Raw genomic sequence first — 27,234 nt, 5'->3', positions numbered from 1 at the left:
TAAATGCTCAGCTGTGATTTACACTCTTTTATTGCAAGAAGTGCATTAACGCTTCGCTAACCATTGTATGCGGTGGGCGCTTTAATGCAACTGTCAGGGATCTCACGGCCTTCATTAAACATATAGCGAACGCTTTGCTTTAGTCACAATTCAGTCGTATATAGCGTTAGCTGGTTTCGCGCATTGTATAAACAAAAGTCATTTTTTGTACAATTATTATTTGAAGTGGTTATTTGTGATTTCCATTTACCTATTTCAATTGTAGCGAAGAAGTTGTAGTTTTACTATACACTTAAGTTACTAATTACTTTAAATACTTTTGGCGATAGTCTTTTCAATAAGAAACAGAGAACAAAACCGCTTGCTACAACTAACAATAAACAATAACAACTCTGTATATACATATGGTACATATAGTACAACCAGTTTGTTAGTAGATTTCCATTTGATTGTGAAGCGCTGGCACACTTAGCCGCTGGCTTTTAGACGCTTTTGGTAACATTGTCGGTTTTGTAATGAAGTGATTCAGCAATTTGTGCTTTTTTGTTGTTGTTTACATATAACGTGAACATATGTATGTGTAGATAATTTGTGTGGAGCGTGCGCTGTTTTTACGCTAACTGAGTACGCTTATATATATACATAAAACATATATACATATGCATATACCTATGTATATGAGTTTTAATGCATCTTGATAAACTTTATCAAAAATTCTTCAAATAGCATTAGTAATCAAACTGTAATTACAGCGATACAAAGTGCGGCCGATTAAACCCATCTGCTGTGTTAAATTAAATAAATGAAAAATAGTTTTTTGCATAAACAATTTTTTAAAGTTTTTCGCCAAAAGTTTGAGCCAAAGTGTTTAATAAACGCGTACAAAATGAGCTCGCTCTCATTTATGGATATGCTAAAGCTGACCTTTAAGTGAGTTCAATAAGCATTACAAATACATATTTACCATTTATACTGAATACTTAAATATACGAGTACGAGTATATGTGCATCTAATTATGTACATACATAATACTTTCACATATACAAACAAGCGAACGAAATTCGCTAAACATATTACCGTTATGAAAAGTTAGCTGAATAGAAATGTGCGTATACACATTTGTACATGCGTATGTATATGTATCATATATATTTTGCGCACATCCGCTCGAAACAAGAAAATTTGCACAATGACCGCAAGCGACCATGGTGACACGGGGCGGTCGCTGCTGATGGCAGGTGGCAAATTACATTGTTTTTGATTTTGTAATAATTTGCTAGCGTGCCGTTTCAAAATGTTGCTGTTTATTTAAGTAAGCTCAAACTTTCCATAAGTTGGCTTATTTCGTGTGCGAAATTACGTATATTTTTGTTTATATGTATGGTAAGTATGTGTAGTTGAATGTACTAGGGTTATATACGATTTTGATCAAAATACTTCAGTTAATGTTTGCACTCAAATTCTTCATTTAGTTCATATAACCTTAGTTTTTTGAAAGTTTTAAAAATTTCAAATAACTCTATGTAAATAAATTTACATAGAAACCAATTTTAAAACAAACATTTTTGCAAATAACTTTATGACTTAAATGGTGAGATTAAAGTATAATGAACTATGCAATTTATGCAATATCAGCAGCATTTTGAAAATGTACGGGAATGTTTGAGAACAAAAAAGCAATCTGACTAGTCAGTGAGCTTTTATTGTGCTTTGATGGAACTTAACAATCAACTTTACGGTGAATTTTACCTAAATTAAATTCTAATCAGAAACTCTTGCAACGTTTCAGAGTCCAAAATTATTCAATCAACTTGATATGTGAGAGTTCTTTGATAAGTATAATATTTTGTAACAAAAAAAGTTAAAATACCACGAAGTTATAAAAATATATTGTACATAAAGGGTGTTTTTTAGACATGTGGTTCTCAAGAAGAAATATAACACCAAGAATTTAACTTTATTATAAATATCAGAATTCGCCATTTAAAATTTAATAGTATCGCCGCGGTTGGCTCGAATAAATTCCAAGCGAGAGAACCAATTTTCGACCGCTTTGTGCAGCAATTAAGGCCGTATGCCAGCAATAATTCGCCGAATATTCCATTTCAAAGCGGCAATCGTCATGTAGCGCCGTTTTGGGGGAATCAAAGGTCGTCCACATCAACATCCTTTAATTAAGGCACGAAAAGGTCAATAATCATGGCTCTATATCGTTCCCCATTAACTGTTATGCATGAAACACGATGAAAACGGCGGACGACGGGCAGCATCTGTCAAATATTAAAATAAACACGTTCTTATGGGCACATTTGATTTTTGATAACAGCAGCGACTTTACGGCAGCAGGCATGCAGTTATCGCTGTCGCCAAATTGAAACAATTTCTAATTTCGCCGACGACAATGGGCAGCTGTAGTGATAATATGTGAAATGTAAAACTATTTAGTGCTCTAACAAGTTTAACGTTATTTTACTAAACGTACTGACTTATTGAGGATGTAACGGTGTTTCAAACAGTGGCTTGTAGAGTATCGTTACTCCAAATACGACAAGTTTGTTTATAAGGGTACCCAAAATAGAGAGCTTCATCGCTGAACAAAAATTTCAACTGGATCGGTGACCATTTCGTTTTTGGTTCATTTACCGAACGTTGTTCCGGAGTAAGTCTGATAAACTGAGTATGCTCACAAGTCAAATAACAGCTGTCCAAAAGACTAACTCCGAAATAAGTATTGTCTGATTAAAAACCGCACGTCATCTATTTTAAATTTGATTACAAAAACTGATAACAATATCTGTAAGCTTTACAATAGTTGAACATCTAGTAAATATGACTAGTACTGCCGACCAAACTGCTGAACAGCTAAGTAGCTTTATCAGACTAGCGTCTTACGAATATACAGGAATATAACGCAACTGTTAACAAATTTATTAGCTGATAAGATTAAAATTAGATAGTAAAAAAGATTTTGCAGCGTTCTTGTGCAGTTTCGAACTTTATTTTGCAAACAACAGGTTGGAAAGATTAATTTGCGAGATTTTCAAAGAGAGGGAAAAATACAACTGTATTATACAATACAAAAGAAACACCTGTGTATTGGTAAAGAAGGAAAATCAGTAGTGGTTCTCTATGCGTATTAAATTTTTTAAAAATCGTCTCAAAAATATATGCAAAGGGGTTATTTAAAAATCTTTAGTTGAAACAATTCTTAAAACCATTTATTATAATATATAGCTCAAAGATTTATTCTATCTTATTTTATTTTTATTTTTTGTTTTTTATAAATCATATGCACTGTTCCATTAAGCTCATTTCTGAATCATATATATGATATTTCATTCATGCCGCTTGGCATAAAATATTTCGCTACTAAGACGCATATGCTGTTTTCGTTATGACAAATTCAATGACGTTAAACTGACAAGCACATTGTTTCAAATGCCAACAAGCTGTCAATTTAAATATGGTGGTATTTAGCTTTAACTTGAATGGTAAGCACAAATTTGAATTGCTTCATAGGGTTGTCAATTTATCTTCAGGAGAGTTATTAGTAACTAATATTAAACTAGCTTAATGAAGAGAATCGTTTGCAGTGGACTACAACTGTCATTGAATTTGGCATAATGCGACCGCATATACTATGTATGTAGTAAGGCGATAAATATATAAAATAGATCACAAATCTTTAGTGATCACAAGATGCTTTAAAATATGATAATTTTCTGCTTGGTGGCGCTCAGCATACCGTGGAATCTGATATTTTATTTATTAGTAACACTTCACCCTAGCTTTTGGGTATATACGACTTAAAATTATTCATAAAATTGAGATAGCTACTAGTTTTCTGAGCTGTCTTTGCATGTCCGTAATTTACTCGGTTGTATAGACGGTTTTCCCAGACAAAGGTTAAGCCCACTCTACTCTAAAACGATAGCCACATACTCAGCGCACACGACTATGGCAATCAACAGTTATTCAGAGCGACAATCGCGTACACATAAACTCAAAAGTCAACTTGCTTTAAATTCAATGATTCACAACTTTTGCCCACTTTTGCGAAACTCACGTTTTTTGTCATGCACAGACGCCAACGCGTATATTATTGTACAAGTCGACATGTTTCGTGTGAGTAGTATAAATATTTGTAACCACTTAAGTATGCCTATACAAATTTACACGCGAAAAGTAATGTATTTGACGCCAGCGCTCGCAATAAATTTCCATTTGTTTTATTAATACAATGTACCTATGTGTGAGAGTATATATGTACATACATACACATGTGGTACAAAGTTTTTATAAAGCTACATTTGCTGTAATTACTACAATACCACTGGGCATTACTTACGGCGAACAAATAACTTATTTAACTGTAAACTTAGATATTACATTTATTATAATTTAATGTATGAAGAGTTTTTTATACTTGTTGGGCTGGTGTTGTGTATAATTGAATTTGATTGTAGTAATTAAGTAATATAATATACACTTATAAATATATTTATATGAATTTATTATCAAGTGGCATATATTGCTATTGTTTTTCCTTAAATTATATAACTAACTTGTCGTGACCTGTCATTAGGCCAAAAACCTGCCTACAGTTCTTTCGAGACCGTGTTAGTACAAAACCTGCGTGATTTTCTTCGGGGCTGGCACTTTTGGCGATCTCTCCGCTTTACGGCAGGCACTACATTTACTACCTCCCTGGTTCTAAAGACATTCTCTGTCGTAATGCGATGTAAGATTATTGCCTTCATTGCCGCCAGCCTATCGACGTATATATTAATCTGCGTTATATTATTTCCTGCATGGTTAGCTATCTCAGGCACTTTTCTGACCGCAAAGACTTCCGCCTGGAAGATACTACAATATTTCGGAAGCTTGATCGGTTGCCTGAGATCTAGCTCGGAGCAATAGGTTCCCGCTCTCAATCCATTAAAACAAAACAAAGCAATAAAGAATTATTCCAATAAAATTTTGTTTAAAATTATATATACAAGTATAAATAATCCTTTTTCATTCATCTAATATTTTCGAGTTCTTTAAAATTTTCTTCAATATTCTTTGACCGAAACCGTTTAATAATTATTTCTTACCACTTGGCATTCTAATTTAAATTTACGGCTGTGTCGTAGAAAATAACTAAGTGCTATTTAATAACAAAAACAGTTTCATATTTATAAATATATGCAACAATAACTCTTTTTGTTAAGATTTCAATTACCAGTCATTATAGTCACTTAAATTTAATTGTTGACTGCCAGTAAAGTGTTTAATATATTGTAAGTTTTTGTTAAGCTAAGTATTTATAGCTTAAGTTTAGTGAGATAGGAAGTACGTCACTTTGAGAAAAATTAAAAGTAACAGAACGAGTCAAGTAAAATAATTTTTTAGTAATATTTTTGTATCAGGTAACTTTGAACATTATAACTAACTTGCTATTCAAGCTCTTAAGTGGAGTCAATAAATCATTTTCAGAGAAAAAAAATAACTTAAGAGACATTACTTGCAATTCTGTCAAAGGAACTACGACAGATTCGTTATACTTTGAAAGAAATGCTTACAAAGAACTCAACAAACTAGTTTAAACAGTGTATATTAATTTCATAATATTATTTACCTGCTACTTGGTGTCATAATTAGCGCTATATTATTTTTAATAAACTTTAATATTCCTTTATTGCGTTTATTATTTATTACGCCTTCCTAAAGTTAAGTATTGAGCGTGTGCTCAGGAGAACATTACGAAGCCAGGTGTTATCATTAGAATAATTGTCAAACTTGATTTGTTGAAGTCAAGGTCAAAGTGAAAATCAACATACAAGGTCCGTCTTGTGAATTCGGATTGGTTATCTCTCCATCAAATTTAATTTCCAATTCTATGCCATACTTTATATAATTATCACCTTATCTAACAAGTAGTGATTAAATCGTCAGTATTATGTTGTATATAATATTATCTGCGATGCGAGAAATTTTGTATGAACTTTTACAATCGCTACTATTTGATTAACATTTAAATTGCTGACAAATAATTTGGAATTACTCATGCGATGCTGTGAACTTTGAAACACTAAATACATTTATAGAGCTAGCGGTGAAAATACATTATACGATGACTGTTCTATTTGCGACTTTAACTTGAATATATTGCAAATTTAAATGAAAAGAAAAACAAGAGAAAACGGTAACTTCGGTTGTATCGAAGCTAGAATACGCTTCACAAATAAAAAGAGTTTCTTTACAAAAAATTTGATTTTGATCGTTCAGTGTATATGGCAGCTATATGCTATAGTGGTCCGATCTGAAAAATTTTTCCAAATGTTGTAGGTGTGTATTAGAAAATAATTCATGCCGAAATTCGTGAAGTTATTTCGTCAAATAAAAAAGTTTTCTTACAAGAATTTGATTTTGATCGTTCAGTTTATATGGCAGCCATATGCTATATTGGTCAGATATCGGTGGTCCCGACAAATGAGCAGCTTTTCATTACTTTTGTGATAGTTTACACCATCTACTGATTGATATGTGGGTTATTACTGAACCATAGGACATATACGGCAACCCGATAAAAATTCTGACAGCGTCAAATCACAGCTGTCAAAGAGTATTGTCATGACATCGTTAATACCGAGCTTAACTTACACACCATAACAACAACTGTGATATAAATTGTGGGACATGATGCATAATTTTGCTGAGTTACTAAGGATCTAAAATCATATCGTTTATTTTCAATCCCAAAAATTGTATATCGTACTTCGCATGCTGTGCATTTCCAAATGAACAGAAACGACACCAATCTGAAACTCTGACCAAATTACCATACTCTTAGAAATCACAATTTTCAGGCGAAATTCATTCGTTGTTCAATCTTTATACGATTAATTTGATTAATGTGTGTTAATGTTACTGTGTCAATACCATATTATTAGCGGAAAAGAACGGTCGCTTTCAAAGCACTTCAACTCAACACAGAAATTGTGGTAAGCAGCTGAAGGAGTTAAAGCAAATTTAAGAATTATAGCAATACTCTCTACCAGGCTGTTTAAAATTTAGTAATTGGGTCGCTTAAATACAATATATATATAATATTTGCTGGTCAGTAAAATTCCACAAAATAACGACGCAGTTACAGACAAATGCATATAACTGGACATTTTTTATTGACAATATGCATTTTTGCAATGAAAATCGTTAAATACATTCCGAAGGTGAATAAAAAACGAAAACTACATAAATACAAAGGCAATAAGATTCAATTGATTTGCGACGACAGCATGACGAAGGGTGAAGTGTTTTGTTTCGATTCACACTTCAAACTAAGTTGTTACGCTGACGTGTTGTTGCCGCTGTTTGCTACTCTTATATATATATTTTGTGTTCGTCTCTTTTGTTTATTTTTTACAGTGTTTACTTTACTTTCGATTATATAAGGAAACCGCTATTCGTAATTGTTCAAGTTTTGCGCTTAAAGCCGCTGGCATAACAAGTTATTAGCTACCTGTGTATGCCGGCAAAATATGCGATCGCTAACAGAAACAATAATTATAGTAACTGTATTACATTAAGCAAAAAATAAAAATAAAAATGCTAAAACGCTCACTAAGTGTATTTAGCGTTGCAATATGAACGCACCCGATTAGCATTGCGCATGCGTGAAGATTTATTTTGTGCACCCGCAGTTTTCAACATACATACATAACATAATATACTACGTATGCATATATAACGTTCCGCTTGGCATCGTTTACATAATAAACAACTTGTAATTTGCTTAAAATCGCAATAAATAATCCGGCAACGTTTGCCGTTTGCTTAATATTCACAAAATACAATTTTCATTTTCGTTTCAGGGCTCTCGAGTTTAAATATGAACAAAGTAAACACACTACTAAAATTTATGAGGTAGCCAAGACCACCAAAGGCGAAGTGAAAGGTGTGAAGCGTCTCACTATTTGGGGTGATTTGTATTTCAGCTTTGAACGCATACCTTATGCGAAACCACCATTGGATGAACTGCGTTTTCGCGCTCCCGTACCGGCTGAGTCTTGGCAGGGCGTGCTAGATGGTACTGGTCCCGCCGAGAAGCCCCTACAGACAAATGTTATATTTCGTAAATATAAAGGTTCGGAGGATTGTTTGTACTTGAATGTGTTTACTAAGAGTGTAAGTATTTCGTTTATTTCAGTTGCAGCTACTTACTCTAAAAATTTTTTCATACCATACATAGTATTATCACCAAATATTATATAAAAGTACAGTGTAAAACTAAAGGCAAACGTTTTACTCTTCTTTTCGAAGCTATGTCAACTTTCAAGATGTAAAAATGTCTAGCCAGCATAGTGCACTCATTCAAATTCACTTAGAAAGTCATAATCTTAATCACAACAAGAAAAAGCGTAACTTCGGTTGCACCGAAGCTATAATAACTTTCACAAATATAATTGGTTTCTTAAAAGAACTTCATTCCGATCGTCCAGTTTGTAGCAATATGCTACAGTGATCCGATCTGAACAATTTCTTCGAAGGCCTTAGGCAATAAATAACCTATGCCAAATTTCGTGAATGTATCTCGTAAAATGCAAAAGTTTTCCATGCACGCATTTAATTCCGATCGTTCAGTTTATTTAAATATCGGTCGTTTCGACAAGTGAGTAGCCTCTTAGTGAGGAAAGAGTAGGCGCAAAATTTCAAATTGATAGCTTAAAAACTGAGGAACTAGTTCGCATATATACAGACAGTGCCTTCTTTTGTCTGTTTAAAGTTCTGCCTTAATTTCGAAAAAACTTTAATTTTCCAAATATTTTTTTCATTTTGATAATATGTGAATTATACTACTTCTTATTGACTTTTTCCAGATCAAGCCGGAGAAACCTAAACCGGTTATGGTTTGGATATATGGGGGTGGCTTTCAAATAGGTGAGGCTACCCGTGACATGTATAGCCCAGACTTTTTCATGCAAAAGGATATTGTGCTGGTGACAATTGCCTACCGACTTGGACCATTTGGGTTTCTATGTTTGGACGATCCCAATTTGAAAGTACCCGGCAATGCTGGCATTAAAGATCAAATAATGGCACTACGTTGGGTAAAAGAAAATATCGCAGCTTTCGGTGGTGATACCAACAACATTACTGTTTTTGGTGAAAGCGCTGGTGGTGCGTCCACACATATTTGTCTGCTTAGCGAGCAGTCTAAAGGATTGGTAAACAAAGGTATTGTTATGTCCGGTAGCGCACTTTGCTCTTGGGCGAATGTACCAAACAAACGATGGGCATATCGACTAGCCAAGGCCTTAGGCTACCAGGGTGAAGATATGGATGCAGATGTATACGACTACCTGTTGAATACAAAAGGAACTGATCTTGTGCGTGGCAATGGTATGGTGCTAACAAAAGAAGAAAAACACAATCGAACACTTTTTGCTTTTGTCCCAACTGTGGAACCATATTGGACGGAACAATGTGTATTAAGTGAACACCCCTATGAGTTATTGAAAAAAACGTGGAGCAATGATATACCGATCATTATTGGTGGCACTAGTTTTGAGGGTTTAATTTTTTATCCAGGTGCGTAAAAAATGTTGTGAATTAAGTGATGAAAGTAAAGCTTTTTCTTTTATGCAGAAATAACACGCCGTCCCGCAACATTGGATGAAGTGAAGAACTGTAAAAACCTCGTGCCAACCGATGCCGGTTTCGAACGTGATTCGGAAAAGGCCGAAGCTTGTGGTCTACAACTAAAACGCACTTATTTCGGCGATGAGGAGTGTTCGCGTGCCACAATGATGAAGTTTTTGGAGGTGAAAACGGTTTATATTATTTTATTCTTACTCACTCACTTTACAATTGTTTATATTGTTCTTGTAACTCTTTACCAAACAGCTGAATTCCTATCGTGAATTCTGGGTACCCATATATCGTACTGTGCTCGCTCGTCAACGTTACAGCACCGCATCGACATATGTGTATCGCTTCGATTATGACTCCCGCGATGGTAATGCCATACGTAATATTCTCTGCGGTCGCGATGTTCAAGGCACTTGCCATGGAGATGATCTCTGCTATCTCTTTTATGCTTTATTTTCGCATAAGCCGACGAAGGATTCCAAAGAGTATGAAATTACGCGCACCATGGTTGATATATGGACCAGTTTCGCGGCGAATAGTGACCCGAATTGTGATATGTTGGAAGATCTGATATTCGAACCGGTGACACACGACGTGGGCGACATTAAATGCTTGAACATTAGTGAGAAAATAGAATTAGTGGAATTGCCTGGCATGGACCAGATCAAAGTGTGGAGTCAATTTTATGCGCCGGAAAAACTATAAACGGACTGCGATGCAGGGAGCTTTCATTGCTGCGTGGCCGATTGTCTACCTCAATGTTATTAACTTTTTAGACAGCATGCTTTCAATCTTATCTGTTAAGTATATATTTTGTATTACTACGGATGGCTTTTAAAATGAAATGATTTCAAGCATAAAGCTGGCAATTTTTAATCTTTGTCAATTGTAAATATTGTAAATTTTAATAACTTACATAATTATAAAGTTTAGTCTTAAAGACAGTGTTTCGGTGTGAAAAGTTAAGGTTATTCCTTGTTATAGTGTAATACTTTTAGCTGTTATAGAAAAAATAAATTTATGGTGAGATTTATAATTTAAAATTTAAAAACTAATGAAACAATATGCTTTTTTCTTTAAATATTTTCTTGAAGAGAGCATTATCAGGCATCAACTATGATATTTAAGAAAATGTAATAGGAGGTTTAAATAAACTTCACTGTCAGCAAAAGCTAGTCTGTTTAGAGGGGAATAAGAATAAAAAGCTCCTTTTTGAAAACATTTGCTCATGTAAAAACATGGTTTCGAAATTCAAAAATCGATTTAGAGAAGCATTTAAATTTACATAATTAATTTTCGGCCGCAACGCCCAACCATTCTACGGCTGTCAAGGGTTTTGATGCTTCCACTGCTTTTCAAAAATGATTGACGAAATTCAAGTGCATACAGTAAGCAATTTCCAACCCTTATATAGCAATTGTATTTAGCTTAATGATAAAGTAAAACTACTACAGCATTTTATTATATAATGATAAGATTATCAGAGGATTTCTCTTCGAATTGTATAGCACTTCTCAAATGATTGCAGGCCGTCCTTAAATACTAGGTGACAACGGAAAATTACAGCAACTCCTCAAGGTCACTATCGTGATATTAAAAATTTTAATATTAATTTTGAGATAATATTAAAATTGTGGAAAAAAACATTGTATATATGTATCTGCTGCTATATTAGCTTACTTTCAAAAAGTCTTAATTGAAAATGTATTGTATGAAATAAGAATTTATGTTCTAAATTTTCAACCACATAAACTCAAAATGATGTTGATAGAAAAACACTAACGCCATGATGCATCCACATGGCGTATGAGTGACTTTTCTATATATCCATAGTGACACAAATAGAAAAAATTTAAGTATACTGGTTGGTTGAGCTCACCAAGAAATAGCACAACTATCTGCAACCCTTTTTTTCAGTTGCTATATCTGTCATAAGAACAAATGCAAGACAACAAGTTATTCTGTCAATTTATTCTTTGTTTACAAGCCATTTGAAGTTGACGTGTCAGAGTATTTTTTTAATATTGAAAAAATTTATTATCGCGCAGTGATTAGAATCTTTGTTTTGAAAGGTTTCAAAGCAGAGAAAATGTATGTATAATTTTAAGAAGTGTATAAGGAGTCCTCACTTTCAAAACGCACCATTGAATTTTGGGCTGGTGAATTGAAACGTGGTCGTACTAGGCTTGAAGACAATCCACGTGAAGAACGACCAAAAACCGCAACCACACCAGAAATCATTGAGCAAATTCATAATATTGTTAGTGAAGATCCAAGTTACGTAAATTGCTAAAGCCAAAGACAATTCAGATGAACTAGTACTTCATATTTTACATGGAAAATTACATATGAAAAAGCCTTTTTGGAAAGTTAGTGCCGCACACCTTAACAATTCAACTAAAAATGGATCGAAAAAAATGTCTCAGCATAATTTGGAGGGTTTAAAAAGAATAAAACCGATTTCTTTTATAATTATGGATGAGCCTTGGATCTACCAGCATTATCCTAAATTGAAACTAGAACGTTTGCAGTGAACTGAAGCGTGTTGTTCAGCACCAAAGCAAGTGCAACTATAACGATCAACAGCGAAGGTTATGGCAACAGCTATTTGGAATGCAGAAGGAATTTTGTTGATTGATTAGCTGCAAAAAGGTAAAACAGTCAAATCTGTAGACGGGTATTTTGCAGAAATGGATCGCAATACGCTCAAGTAATGCACAAATTCAGTGGTGAAGGTTTAAAAAAGTTATTATAAATCATAAAACTTTTCTACTTAAAAACATTTGCATACCAATTTCACTTACTTGAATACACATTTAATGCCATTTTGTTCAAAAACTGACTAATTGTAAGCGTAAATGCGAAATTTCGCTATTATTAATTGCAATAATCAAAGTAAAGTTTTTTTTTTTGTTATTGTAAGCATAAGTTTACGCTTATCCTGCCAGCAACACTCTTGAACAATGTGTTCTCCAATTTGCATAGCTAATGGAAAGCCATTTCATTGAGCTGAATTTTCACTACAAAAAGATGGCTTTACCAGCTTTAGAGTGAATACCTTGTTGAAATAATTGTACTTAATATCAAAGCAAATGCGGCGAACTTCGATTTGTTTAATTAAATAAAACTTTTCTCATTAACGTTCATATTTTATAAGTTGTGAAGTAAAAGTTGTGGCATTTGTGCCTACTTATACATATCAATAGAAAATAATAGTCTGCGTTGCTGCCGTGTGCAAAACTTTGCAATTTCAAAGTATTGCTGCGTTTTGGAAATCAATTTGTCAAACAATGGTAGCGGCATTTGCTTAATAAGTTCTTATATCTCGCAACCTAAAGGCTTTAGCTGTGTGAGTTACCTTCTGCAGTTGGCAAGAGAATTGCCGTTTCCTCTACAGTCGCATTTCTGCTTTTAGTTTGAGTTGCTTTATAAAATATAGATAAGTAGAACTAAATATTTGAATATATTTGTACATACTTTAGGAAAGCAGAAATTATACATTCGATAATCTAATTATCTCGAAAAAGCACTACTTTCTAGAGGTAAGGAAGTTCTATGTTATATATACGAAATTACAAAAGAAATTTATCTTTAGTTGGCGCTATGGTTCAATTTTGAAGATGTCACGCCCGGTTCTCATAATACGATTTAGACTGTATTTCGAAGTGCCTTCAGCAACTATAAGAATCGTTCACAACTGAGCTTCGGAAACCAAGCTGTTTCAAACAGAGTTGCTCACTGACTACATAATCGGTCATCACTGGCTTCGGCTACCAGGCTACAAAGTATACCGCTAATGTAATCCTACTTTATATCACAAAAACTTGTTTGACTTAACGATAGTTAGCGCTTTTAAGTTCATACTTTAAAAAACAGAAACTTCATGAGCGTAAAAATGCACGTGGCGCTCTTTATAAGAAAATTCAATATCAAGACCCCAAATCGATATGCCACAACCTCTAATAAGAAATACAGATACCCGAATAATATTTTCAATAATAATATAGAAATCAGATATTTCAATATATTTCACACATAATGCAATCCCTACATTCAATCTGAGGGACTTCACCCACGTTAGCCATTACAGTAGTTAGCTACGAAATTTTCGCCATAGATTTGTCAAAGCATTAGTTTGTGAATGTGCGGGAGTCTACAGCCAACATGGCGTGCATTAATTAACGATACAACGTAAGTGTTCGGTCAATGCACACATATCCAAGCGACACTGCGCGAATTAGAGCCACCACCAATGAACCGAGAGAGATGCGGGAATAATAGCGACACGCTCGCGATAAGGTGGTGCTAATGCAATGAGAAAATAGCCAACAAAAGTTAACGAACTTTGTCACCGTCACTAGCGCGCTGTACAAAATTTCGGGTGTCCTCTCACCACTTGTGTTTGTTTGACCCCGCTTTGTTCGCTCGAATCTGTTTATTTATGTGCCAGCTAACAAAGCCACAAATATGCGGTTTCGACAAATTCGGATGTCGCTGCTATCGACGTTGTTACAGCTCCAATCAATTGCTATGTATTTTTAGTTTGTGTGTGCGAGTGTGTGTGTGTCTGCTGGACACTGTCCACTTGTGGCGACTTTTTGTTAGATTTACAGCGTTGTTGTCTTTTGCGGCAGACTCTCGCACGAATTGATGCTGTTGCATTTGTTGTAGAGTCGTGACTTAGTCCTGTGCAGTTTTGTGTTGGTTTTCTGCGACAACATGGGTATAGTTACTCATGTGTACGTTTAAATATATAAAAAGACTTGCTTTAACTATGGTTGGGAGAACAGAGGGGCCGAACTTAGGAATGTCCACCTTTAGCGTTAGGTGAGGGTATTCACAGTAACGAACGATCTCACTTGAACAGCTACACACGGATCCCTGAGGTTAGGTTAGGTTAGACTGGTAGGCTAATGAGTCACGCATATACGAGTTTTGGTCCATTGCGATACCAGATGGAGTTCACTATGTGGCCTCATTATCGTTACTACTTCCAGTGTTTCATACCATGGAGCCGCCTAATACTTAACGCGTAGCCTTACCAATGCGGGACAAGTGCACAAGAGTTGCTCCATTGTTTCCCTGGTGCCTTGTTCGTGACATTTTCTGCAGTCTGCACAATCTGTCAGTTTCATTTTGCAGGAGTGTGCCGTCATGTCTTCTTGATTTTCCTTGGCACCCGATAGAAGTGAAGTCGCTTACTTCTGGCAACAATCTGCGCTGCTGCTTTCTAAAACACTTCTGGCGAAACGAGCTTAAAGCCTTGATTGCCTGTTGGCTGTTCACGTAGATGATAACTATCAAACAGCAAGGTAAAGAGAATTGTGGCTGAGGTAATAGCGGCTACACGGCTAGATTCTCTTTAATTCTAGAAAACTTAGATCAAGGGTAACCGATTTAACTCAGGTGTACCCGTGTGAGTAAAGTGTTAAAATCTTATTTGCGTATAGTTTGAAACGTTTCTTTGTAAAGTATACTGGGCATATTTCTCTGTAACAAAATTTAACAAAAAACATAACTGTTTAATTTTTTTTCGACTTTAACTCACATTTACGCTTAGAAGTGCGCCCAAATAATAAAGGACGCGTAACATAAGCGATTATGAGGTAAGTTGAATACTTCAAAGCAACTAACGTGGCACACCCTGACTTTGATGCTGAAAACATATGCACAACAAAGCAATACTTTTAAATTATTTTCAAGTTTGCCAACAAAGTGACATATACGAATATATAGATACATATTAATACATATACCATACAACTAAGTTCACATACACATATTATATTACAAAAGGGAAAGCAATAATATTAATACTTGCCTTTTTCCTAACTTTATTGGCATGGAAATGAGAGGAGGAACCGGGTACCACGCCTAAAAGCTAATATTTGCTGGCGAAGTGTGTAAAGTATCTACATATATTTAAAAGTGTATATGCGGCTATGTCCGGTCTTTGGAATAAGCTTCAGTTTGCCCGGCTTGTCGGAGTGTGCCAATCAATTTTGTAGTTGAGAGTGTGTCATGGGTTGTCGAAGGCGGAAATGCGGTGACATAGTAAAGCAATAACAACAGTTTTGTGTAATATTTTGCTATGAGGTTTTTATCAGTGAGATACCAAAAAAGACACTCATATATAATATACATACATCACATATATGATAATACTTGTAGTAACCTGCAACGCTTTACACTGCAATATACTGTTGAGATCCACTGACTCAACACTTTCAATGAATTTACTTTCAATTTTTGAACTATTTATATAATTTCAAATTTATGTAATCTCTCTGAATTTGGATGGCACTAAACTAAGCGCTTTACTTAATTAAAATTGATTTTTACTACTATAAGTTTTCACTCTTAGCTAGTTATAGACAAAACTGAAACATTCTTGTTTTTTGATACATGGTAAAATATTTTCATATATATTTTGATTGATTTTTTATGTGTTACATTCAATGTTTATGTTTAACCTTAATATAGACTGGTTCCTATTAAAAACATGAAGGTTTTTCTTCTGAAAAAAAGCATAGTCGTTTCCTCTCTTTAAAATAGTTACCATCAGCAAATGTGTTCAAATCCTACCCTATTAGTTGCATTGATACTTCTTTATCGTTTACTCAATTCACAAAATGGCTTTATTGAAACCAGACTAGATTTAGTTTGAATCTTGTACAATGTACAATATGTATATGTATGAATTTACGAGTGGATAATACTCTTAAATGGCCATAGTCCGTTTCGTCTCATGTTTCACATATGTATGTATATGTACGAGTATACTTGTATATGTTTCGGTCTGCAAAATAATGATCGTAAATTATCAATTTATATACATTTTAAAACAAGAAAAAACACTAAAAAACAAAAATTATTAATTTGAAGCCAAGAAAACTCCAAGTTTTGTGGCAGTTTTCATCTGGCAATAATATCAAAATTTAAATAATTTAATAAATTTATTAGACGTGTCCGACTGTAGTTTACTGATCAAAACTACAGACAACCTGTTTTTCTTTATTCTGATAAGAAAATCTCAATACCTCCGAAACCAATTGATACGGATCGAACTGTAGAAACTATGTAAATTGTTTTTTTTTTAATTATTATATTCCGATCATATTGCCTTACCGATCTGAACAATTTCTTCGGAGATTTTATTATTTCCTAAGGTAATGATCCGTTCCAAATTTCATGAAGATATCTCGTCAAATGAAAAAGTTAGAGATCGGCCATTCCAACAAATGAGCAGCTCTGTGATGAGAAACGGGCATATGCTAAATTTAAGTCTGAGCAATGAGCAAAGCAGGGGAAATACCTTCAGGTGAAGGCATATTAAAACGACGTAATCGTGAATATATTACGATCAAATTTGTAACTTTGTTAAGCTACTAATTATAGTGCAGTTCATTTTGCTAAGTTATCTTACATATTGAGCGATATATACGGTATAAGGCCAACCGGAAGTTCAAACATTTTTTAATAGGTATATCGGAGATAGGTATCCAAGTAGTATTGACTCGATTTTATTTAGTTTTGGCATTACTACATTATATTAACAGAAGCAGATGTTCGCGAAGTATCATTAGGATACCTGAATAATATATAATATAAGGAGTAAAGTCAACCGGATGTTTGAAAATCCTGATATTAGTTATACGGGGGCTAGGGAAAGTTTTGACACAATTTTAGGCGCACAGATGCACTGTTATTATTAAAATTCGCTCTCTCATTTTCATTTAAATAACTCACATATTCGCCGATATATGGGGTATAAAGTCACCCTAAAACTTTATTAGGTATATGGGAACTAAACAAATTATGTATTCGATTCAATCAAACTTTGCTACACAGGCATACTATTATTATAAAAGGATTTTCTAATCGAATTTCTATAATATATCTCGCAAATTGACCGATATTGTCGATCAAACTTTCGCAATAGGGACTGAGGTCTACATATTCGGTATCTAAGAGCTTAAATAGTTTTAGTTCGATTTGGAAAAATTTTGATCATAAGGTGGCATACTTTAAGAGCACTTTTCGTGCGAAGTTTTACCCCAATATATTCATTGGTGCTTGATTTGCATGCTGGAAAGTAAAAGAAGAAGATGTTATATAAGCAGTAGGCGTAGTTGTAGTCCGATTTCGACCGTAGCATAAAAATAAATAAATATTATTTTCTACCGATTTTGGTTAAAGGCGATAAAGTAGATCCCGAGATATGGGCCTTCTTGTATTATCTCAGGTGTAAGATTGTATGTCTCTGAAGAATATATTTATAGGTTTATCACACTTTAAGTAGTTTATAACAAAACTGTTATATGGGAAGTGGGCAGGTTCATCATCCCATCTCACTTATTTTCAAACTTTCCGGGGGTGCTAAATATATTAGTCCTTTGTAAATTTGGTGATTATAGGTTTAGTGGTTTAGGAGATATACACATTAAACCAATAAAAGGCGGGACCACGCCCACTTTTTAAAACTTTTTCAAAGCGAAGATGCCCCTCCCTAATGGGGTTCATTAAACCACCAAATAATAGTCTTGTATCTTATTTTGGAGCTTGGTTATGGCAATTTATTGCTTATCGATTAATGCCGTTTTGTGGCCTTGGCAGTGGTCCGACTACTCCCTTCTACAATACCAATCGTCTTACGATACCAACAAACATGTGTACCAAGTTTGATCAAGAATTATTTCCCAGTTTTTACTCAAGTTACAGCTTGAACAGACGGACAGATAGTCACCAATTCAACTCACCGCTTCATCCTTATCTTTTATATACAAGTATACATAACCCTTTGGTCTAACTTAATTATTTTTAGGTGACAAAACTATTGTACTCTGTAGCAACATGTTGCAATATCTCGAAGAAAATGTAAAATTCCATCAACCCGAATCACCCTACGTAAATTTTTTTTGGAATTTTGAAAAGATTCTTTGTATTGCAGTATCCTTTTGGGAAAACTAAAATAACTTAGTTCTTATGACCTGGAAGCAGGGTCCTTGAAATGTCCTGTTGCCATATGGCAACGCTAGGTAAGCTAGATTACTGAGTTACATATTTGTACATAGAAAATCATTTCGCAACCCTCAAAAATTAAATTCCATTTTATTTGTGCGAGTTTATTTGTTTCTAAAAATTTCGATTGAGAGAATGTCAATCAGAGTTTTGTGTAATAAGTTTCGAAGTGAGGCAAACAAAGTCCAACATCACATTTTTTGCAGGATGTTCGCATGTGTGTTTAGTTTTTGAAACATTTTCGGTTGGACGTCGTGGTGCTTGCAGTAGTTAGTGACTACTTCTCACCTGAAATCTTTAAGTGACTTGAATTTCCTTCAAAAAAGTATGTTTTCTAGTTGGCATCTAGAACCGGGATTTTCAAAAATGGAAATACAGTCATCCTGTAACCAGTAAACGGAAGAAAAGGCTACCAAAAATATGATAGTTATTAGCAAATATTAAGAAAATATAAAAAATACCATCAAAATATTTTCCTTTCTGTTCTTGTTTTTCAAAATGTGGTTCATTTGTTGAACATAAAGCTACCAGCATTTCAAAAATTGTTGAAAATAAATTTAATGGATTTTCAACGCTTAAATTCTTACAGTAGTAACAGAAAAAATTGGCCAATTATAAATCAAGCAACGGCACATAATTTCACAGAAAATACCGACAAAGTAAATTTTTTTTAGTTATATCCATGCATCGCACGTGTAATTAAATGTACATATGTACCGTATATGAGAGAGAACAAATGCATATGCATGTACCATATAAATGTATACATACATCTCTATATTAGCATGCATTAGTACGTTCTTCTGTTAGATTCCTTTTAATTTAACACAATTTATTAGCCGCATATGTGACCTGGTAACCAGGCATCGTTAGGCAGCAACCGGCAGCGTTAGGTTGCCGCACAACTGGCAATGTCAATTCATATTGTTGGCGAGCTAGTTGACTCCTACCACTACGTACACACATACAATATATAGTCAGTGCATATGTTGGCGACAGGCAGTTGTTGCAATTGTTAAGCGGGTTGCAGATGAACCATATACGTGCATCACACACACAAATGCCATATCGGCCATGCATTGCACTTCATTGGACTTTTTTACTAATAATGAAAAAATAATATTAAAAAAATAAAATTAAAAAAATAAAATTAAAAAAACAACAACTAAAGCCACAGCATTGCCAGAGTTGGATAAAAAACGAAGATTAAATATGGCAAAAAAGCGCAAAGAGCCAACCACACACAAATTGCCACAACGCAATGTGCTAGTTTTTGTTGTCGTTGCATATGGTGTGCTGGCAGTCAACTAGCTAACGAGTCAACCAATTGACAGTGCTAGGAAAGGCGCGGCTAAGTCTTAACTTAAGTCGAGCTAAAACGAGAGAATGTTTGGAAAAGTGGCGCACCCACTACAGCTATGCATAACCCGGCTGTAACACAAACATAGAGAGATAGAGTGAGAGGGAAAGAGAGACGGCCGAAAAGGACGAGCAGTCAATTTTACAAAATCACACAAACAGCTGCACTTAATTGGCGGCGAAAGGAAGGAAGTGAAGTGAAAAGCGCAGTCAGTGCATGCGGCCAAGATTATTGCAGTCGCTCGTAAATTAAATAAAGTTCAAATGGTGGCAATTAATATACTTAAAAAGTTAATATGCAGCATGTAGGTTCACGTAGCTGTGCTAGTGAGCGTGACTACATGCGCCCAGCTAAGCGCATGAGTGTCGTACGTACATATGTGAAAACGTATGCGGCACGCTATATGCTGTAAGCAATTCAATTAAAAAAATTTGTTAAGCTGCAGCTGCGGTTGCACACATACACAGAATTATACAAATGCTGCCTATGCTCAGGCGAACATGCGCAAGTTTGTTTTTACATAAATATTATATTAGAGTGAGAGGTTTTAAAACAAATTCTGAACATTTGATATTGATAGTCTAAAACTTAATATTTTATTGGTAGGCGAATTTCCAAAAAAAAAATTATTTCTATATTAGAAATATATCAAATCAAAATTTTAATAATAGCATCATAAGAACACAAAAATATTGTGTTTTCAAAAACGACGCATCCTAATGCTCTCACGTACAAAGTGTTATGCGCTGCTATGCGATCTGTTGCAATGCTCTTGTTATTTCCTTCATATTTTGAGCAGCGCCGTATGCCTGCAAGCGGCAACATGCTTACTAATTGCTGTGGTTATACAATTCTCAAGTTATTTTTCACAATTTTCTTTCCTACAGCAATAACATATTCATATAAACTACCGGCAAATTGTGCGCTACCATTGCTCCTATATTGCCCTTGTGCTATTAATTTGTTAACTACTTGGCTGAGTCTTTGCCAGCTTGAACGTATTGTAGCTGCAATTACTAAGGTCACGATGGTTGGGTGTCATTCGCGGGTATGTCTATTAGATTTATCTGCAACAACTAATACATACTCGTCACTGAGTGCAATTTTTTTAACAACATTGTCATGGAAAGGTCATGAGAACGCAAGTGTCATACGTCGTATGTTTCGAAATGACTTAAGCTGTGATCTGCCGCAGCTAAAGTCTAAGGGATTTAGCGATATTTAACATAAGTCAAGCCATCACAGATTTTAGTAAAAACAATGCAGAAGACCTTTGACATAAGTCGAAGGAGTTCAGATGTTCCGAAAGCCCTTTACTTCACTGCAGAATCCCCCGAAGAAGTAACTTAGCTGAAAAAAAGCTAATGCAGGTGATAAAATTTACTGCTGACTGAGCCATTGTAATACAAAGGTAATAAGCTGATGAAATGTAAACATTAATTACCATGGAGAATATGGGCATATGAAAGCTTGCCTGCCAAAAGAATAAGTGTTTTTGCCCTTATTGCATTAGCCTGCTTATTAGTTTGATATTGAAGGTAGTTGTATAAACATGAATGTTTAAAAAGGATGTTTGGTGGAAAAAAATATTTTTTTATACCTTGCTTCGTCACTCAAACCGCTTTTCCCATGCAATGGAATATAATATATATAATATGTAAGAAAAAGATCTCAAACTTCTTATAGGTATAAAGCAAAATTATATCCCGCTCCACATGAGTTTTACGCCACAATCGTTATCTAAGGGTGTAACATACTTAGAGCTAAGTATTTTTTTTAAAGCACGCAATTAGTAAAGTAAAATCATCTGCCTTTTATTGTCAACTGAAGGCAATGATTTTTCCACGAGCACGATTTCAGTAATAGCTGGATTCTAGTTTAATAACCTACCTCTTATACAAGTATACAAGTAGTATATTCAGACATAGCAATAGCACTCTTGGTCTAACTATTGTTGTCTGATAAGTGTAAGTTACAATAATTTTTTATATTCTGTTGACTTTACGAAACAATAACTGGAAGAAATTTTCCTTTGTCACCCTCATGATAAAAATATGCTACGTGGCGTATGAGCAACATATAATATAAGGCAATATTACATACTATGGGTATAAAATAGTATAGACACTAAATAATTTATACAACACATTTCAATTTGCACATTTTAATATCTAATAATAAACGAATTTTATGAATTTTATAAATTCAAGCCCAATTGCGCTTACTTTATGCGCCGCAAAGTTCATTCATTATTCGCTCTTTACGCAATAAACCCAACTGACCACTACACGCATTAACTTCTATTTACATACAACATTCGTACATACTCAAGCATTTCTATAGAAGTATATAATAGCCGCCGCCACAAGCCGACCATAATGCAATCAAAAATTCAACAATGAGTTGAATCAACTTTTTATTGGCACACAAGTAAACAAACGCTCACAGTTTTAATGCGGACAGCAGACAGCAAAGATTTGTGGTCAACGAATACAAAAAAATAATAATAATAAAGCGCACAATAAGCCTGCTAAGAATTTCAATTTATGCACCCCACTCACAAGCGCCGCTGCTCCGTTAACGATCAATGCATTTTAGTGACCCATTGCAAGGACGAAAAACAATCATAGACGTCGGTTAATACAGTGGCAATAAATATGCGCTACCGCTGAGTACAAGCATCAAATATGAATATACATACATATACGTATTTCTTTATTGTTTGACAATTCTTTGTCTCTTCTTTTTCAATTTATGTGCTTTGTTTGCTGTCGTTTGGGCATTTGGGCGCAGATTGTGTCGATAACGGCGTTGGTTTGTTACTTTCTTTATATTTTGTTTATTTCACACTGTCTGCAAATTTGCATAAATTCATTGAATTTTGAATTTATACAAAAAATAATATATATGACATCAAGACTTATAAAGTCAGACGACGTGGTGTTAGGCAGTCAAATGGCACGATCACGTGATGGCATAAAAGGGATGCTTTAGTATGTTACGTAACTTTTGAATATTGATATACTCGTAGAGTGTGTGGTATAACTAGGCTGTGTTTAAAATATCGATTTTGCATTTGCATAAAGGCATTGAGTTTTGCATTCAATATTCATTGCATTATTCGTAGTTAACAATGTAAGCATTTAAGCGCAGCCAAGCAAGTGGAATCTATTTAGTTTCTGCTTTTTTGAATGAAATTTTTGATAACACTCAATTTTGAGACTCCAATACTACAAAACGCAAACAAGTTTTTTTAGGGCTGTCAGCTTCTTAATTGGATAGTTTCTTTATTTAAAGCTCTCTCTCTCTCAGTCGAACGTTATAAGATTTATATCCATATTAAATCACAACTCGAGTCCATAGTTCATGAATTTGAATAAATACATTAGGTGCGTTGAAACAACCGTTCTTATTTTTGAAAAGTTCGATTAAAATATGAATTAATTAATTAATTCTCATTACTAATAGACCAAGGTATATAATGTTTGAAAGCAGAATATAATCAAAGTAGGATTAAACTTATTAGGAAACATAAAATAACAAAAATGAAAGTAACAAGTAAGGAAGGGCTAAGTTCGGATGTAACCGAACATTTTATACTCTCGCAAAGTCAAATAGTATACTCGTTTGAGATTTCTTTGTGGATTGGCTGATATTTTCGGTAGAAGGTCAACTATAGGCACTGGGGTCCAAACATTTAGTACTTACGGGCTTAAACAGTTTTGGTTCGATTTAGACAATTTTTGGCCACAAGGTGGCATACTTTAATCGCATTATTCACGCAAAGTTTTATCCCGATACAGTCATTGTTGCCTGATTTGCATAGTGGAAAGTGAAATAATCAGATGGAATTTAAAATGGTGTTATATGGAAAGTAGGCGTGGTTGTAGTCCGATTTCGCCCATTTTTGCACTGTGACATAGAAACATGAAAAGAACGTTATGCACCGAATTTGGTTGAAATCGGTTGAGCAGATCTCAAGATATGGGTTTTCACCTAAAAGTGGGCTGTGCCACGCCCACTGTCTAATTTTGAACGCGGTTCCTATAAAGTCATCTCATACCATCCCAGAGATAAAATTTAATGACTCTGGCGTGTTTAGTGCTTGATTTATCGCGCTTTTAGTAGTTTTTAACAGTACCGTTATATGGGGAGTGGGCGGAGTTGCCACTCGATTTCAACTATTTTCACACCGTCAATAGAAGTGCTAAAAATATTTGCTTCCAGTGAATTTTGTTATTATAGCATTAGCGGTTTAGGAGATATGCACATTAAACCTATTAGAGGCGGGACCACGCCCACTTTTTTAAAAAAAATTTTAACTGCAGATGCCCCTCCCTAATGTGATCCTGTGTACCAAATAACAGTCTTGTATCTTATTGCGGAGCTTAGTTATGGCAAGTTATTTGTTTTTGATTAGTGGCGTTTTGTGGGCGTGGCAGTGGTCCGATTACGCCCATCTGCAATACCAACCGTCTCACGGTACCATGAAACATGTCTACCAAGTTTCATAAAGATATCTCAATTTTTACTCAAGTTAGAGCTTGCACGGACGGACGGACAGACGGACAGACGGACGGACAGACGGACGGACGGACAGACAGTCACCCGGATTTCAACTCGTCTCTTCATCCTGATCATTTATATATATATAACCCTATATCTAACTCGATTAGTTTTAGGTGATACAAACAACCGTTAGGTGAACAAAACTATTATACTCTGTAGCAACAGGTTGCGAGAGTATAAAAATAATTTAGGGCGATCTGATTTCGGGAAGTGGAAAGATAGGCGCGTGGTTGAATTTTTAAGTGTTAAAAACAATTTATCAAGAGTGGGATCTTTTTGCATTCTCTGAAAAAATTTAGCACATAAATGTATATATTTTTTATACCATCAGAAAGTAGATATTTCAGAAAATTTAAAGCCTTTTAATTTTTTAAAAATCTTTGCTGTTTTGATTAGGAAATTGTTGATTGAAAATTAGGATTTTTTTGGATTTAAGTAGAAATATGGCTTCCTCCTTAATATTTTAAATAAAAACAACATAACGTGGCTTTGGAACATAAGAAGGAAAGTTTACTCAAAATTTCGCAAAGAAAGCTGCGGTTTTTTTGTACAAGATAAAAGTACAAAGTAAAATTCTGGATATTTGAATTTTTCACATATATTATAAGGTTATGTGAAAAGGTAGTAAAGTAAAAACAGCCATTAAATATAGCGTATGTGAGCTAAACTATAATACTCCAAAAGTGTGGAGTATAGAAAATTGGTTTATGCCAGAAAATTAGAGTGCCACTTAATAAGTATTGAAATCTGAACTTCTAGTTGTCGCTTTGCCGAGCGTGAAACACCACGTTTCAACTTATGGACAAATTGCGCTTACAAGAACTATACGCTATTTTTACTAAAAATTCTTAATAATAAATTCTCTAGTTTTTTAAAAAATAAACTCAAAAATCTATTATTATTCACCTACTTGTGGCTATCAGCTCACTCTTCTTTACCGGTCTACAAATTGTGCACATACACGTACATAAATGTTATTGTATATATGTTTGCTCTCCAACTCTTCTGCCTCTTCTTTTGTTCATGTAAAATTGTGCACTTTAAGCAAGTTGCGAAATAAAAGCAACCCGTGCAAAGATATTAACGAAGCCAAAATAAGAGTAAAGTTCACTTTCCATTTGCTCAGTAACCTCGATAGTATGTGAAGTATGTAACCTGCACCGGCTACTGCACCGTGTTTTTACATGAAATTTATACATGAACCGGCACTTATTTATAGCAGCCACTTCTGCAAGTACTTGCGCCTCCTGCATTACGAGCAACATAGCAGCCGTGGCGCGGCGTTGCAAGCATGTATAGTATGTATGAAGTGCGCGGGCATTTCGGTGGCCACTTTTAACAATCCACTAATTGATATATACTTTTTGCAATTTCGCTTGCAGTGAAGCGATTTAATGCGATAGACTTGCTGTTATTTACCTTTATTTGGAAGTTATTTATTTTGTTGCCTTACCTACCTAACTTACCATACCATAGATAACGCAAGTGTGCAGTGAGGTGAGTGCGCAAGAGATGTTTTTATGGTATATATAGCACACATGTGTTACCGTATATGTATATAGGTGTGTTAGGGCCAGAATATATATTTAACAGTTTATATATATATCCTTTAAAAGCGTTCAAGCGCATGGCTATGCGGCACGTCCACTTGCCGGGTAATTTTAAAAACGCAAAAACAAAAAAAAAATAAATAAAATAACTCTTGTGCAACATTTTTCACCGATGGTGCAACATTTTAATTACGCATTCAGTTGGCGCATTCAAGAATTATTGCAACGAAGCAGTTCAGTGCTTGTCAGTATATATAAGTATAGGTATATTCTGGAATATATGTTTGTATATTTTTTTTTAAATTTTCAAGAAAAACTACATTGCTGATTTTCTTTTGGTAAACAGATAAATTGGCAAACTTTGGGGTTTCACAGAGATGCATACTTTAGGGTTAGATAAAACAGCTGTAAAGAGCGCATATGTTCTGTTGTTGTTGTTGGGATGAATTCTAGCTGCTGTTATCGCAGTCATTCTACGTGAGATCAAGGTAACGAGTTATTTCGACAAGTTCGGAACGGAATGAGAAGTGTGTTCGATGTGTTAATTTGAGTGAGCATTTGCAAAGTTTGCAAAGCGATTAAATACCTCTCTTTGAATGACATTATGTGTTTGTCATAAGAACACTTCCTTCATTGTATTGTTCGTAATGGTGAATATATTGTTCACGTTTTCTAAGAGTATTCTTTTGATGCTCGTGGCAAGGCTTTTGTTTTGTTTTAGTATTGAACCAGACATTGCTTTGAAAGGAGTGCGCTATAGTCCCCTACTAGAAGAAAGCAGGCATTACTATGAAGATGTGTACTTTGTCATTTTCGTTCTATTAGTCAGTGTACCATTATATAAGACTCTGAATAGTATCTCTTCTATGGTTAACTCTTATTTTTTGAGTAGAAATAAGAATAAGGAAAGTGAAATGGAACAGAAATTCTGAACAAGTCAAGATTTCTGGGCTATTCAGTTAATCCAAAGACTTCCAATGACTGCTATAACCACCTCTTATAAAATATGTATTTCGAAAAATATTTTCAAAATTCTGCTCTATTGCAGACTGATCATCATATTTTGACTGAAAAACTATATTTTGTTTGGGAATTAA

At 34.5% G+C, this 27,234-nt stretch overlaps 1 protein-coding gene and 1 long non-coding RNA gene across 6 annotated transcripts in view; both read left to right on the top strand.

The window, feature by feature from the left end:
* Positions 1 to 209: 209 nt before the first annotated feature.
* Positions 210 to 10,688, top strand: LOC106618997 (esterase B1). 5 transcript variants are annotated; one of them, XM_070109346.1, is made up of 6 exons: positions 210 to 495; positions 753 to 930; positions 7,861 to 8,173; positions 8,866 to 9,577; positions 9,635 to 9,810; positions 9,893 to 10,688. In XM_070109346.1, exons 2-6 carry the CDS (start codon positions 803 to 805, stop codon positions 10,340 to 10,342), a joined length of 1,779 nt encoding a protein of 592 aa, XP_069965447.1. In that variant the 5' UTR covers positions 210 to 495; positions 753 to 802; the 3' UTR covers positions 10,343 to 10,688. The 5 variants fall into 5 exon arrangements, with proteins under 5 accessions (XP_069965447.1, XP_069965439.1, XP_069965440.1 ...); XM_070109338.1 differs by having other exon boundaries at positions 727 to 930; XM_070109339.1 differs by having other exon boundaries at positions 210 to 503.
* A 1,265-nt stretch (positions 10,689 to 11,953) lies between these two features.
* LOC118683783 (uncharacterized) overlaps positions 11,954 to 27,234 on the top strand; it is a 30,161-nt gene continuing 14,880 nt past the window's right edge. Inside the window, exon 1 of the long non-coding RNA XR_011396851.1 lies at positions 11,954 to 12,289. This is a non-coding gene — a long non-coding RNA (uncharacterized lncRNA). The remainder of the gene's footprint in view (positions 12,290 to 27,234) is intronic.

This window comes from Bactrocera oleae, chromosome 2 (genome assembly GCF_042242935.1).
Source record: "Bactrocera oleae isolate idBacOlea1 chromosome 2, idBacOlea1, whole genome shotgun sequence".
NCBI lineage: Eukaryota > Metazoa > Arthropoda > Insecta > Diptera > Tephritidae > Bactrocera > Bactrocera oleae.
The sequence above is the reverse complement of the archived record's forward strand: the minus strand, read 5'-3'. Positions and strand labels throughout refer to the sequence as shown.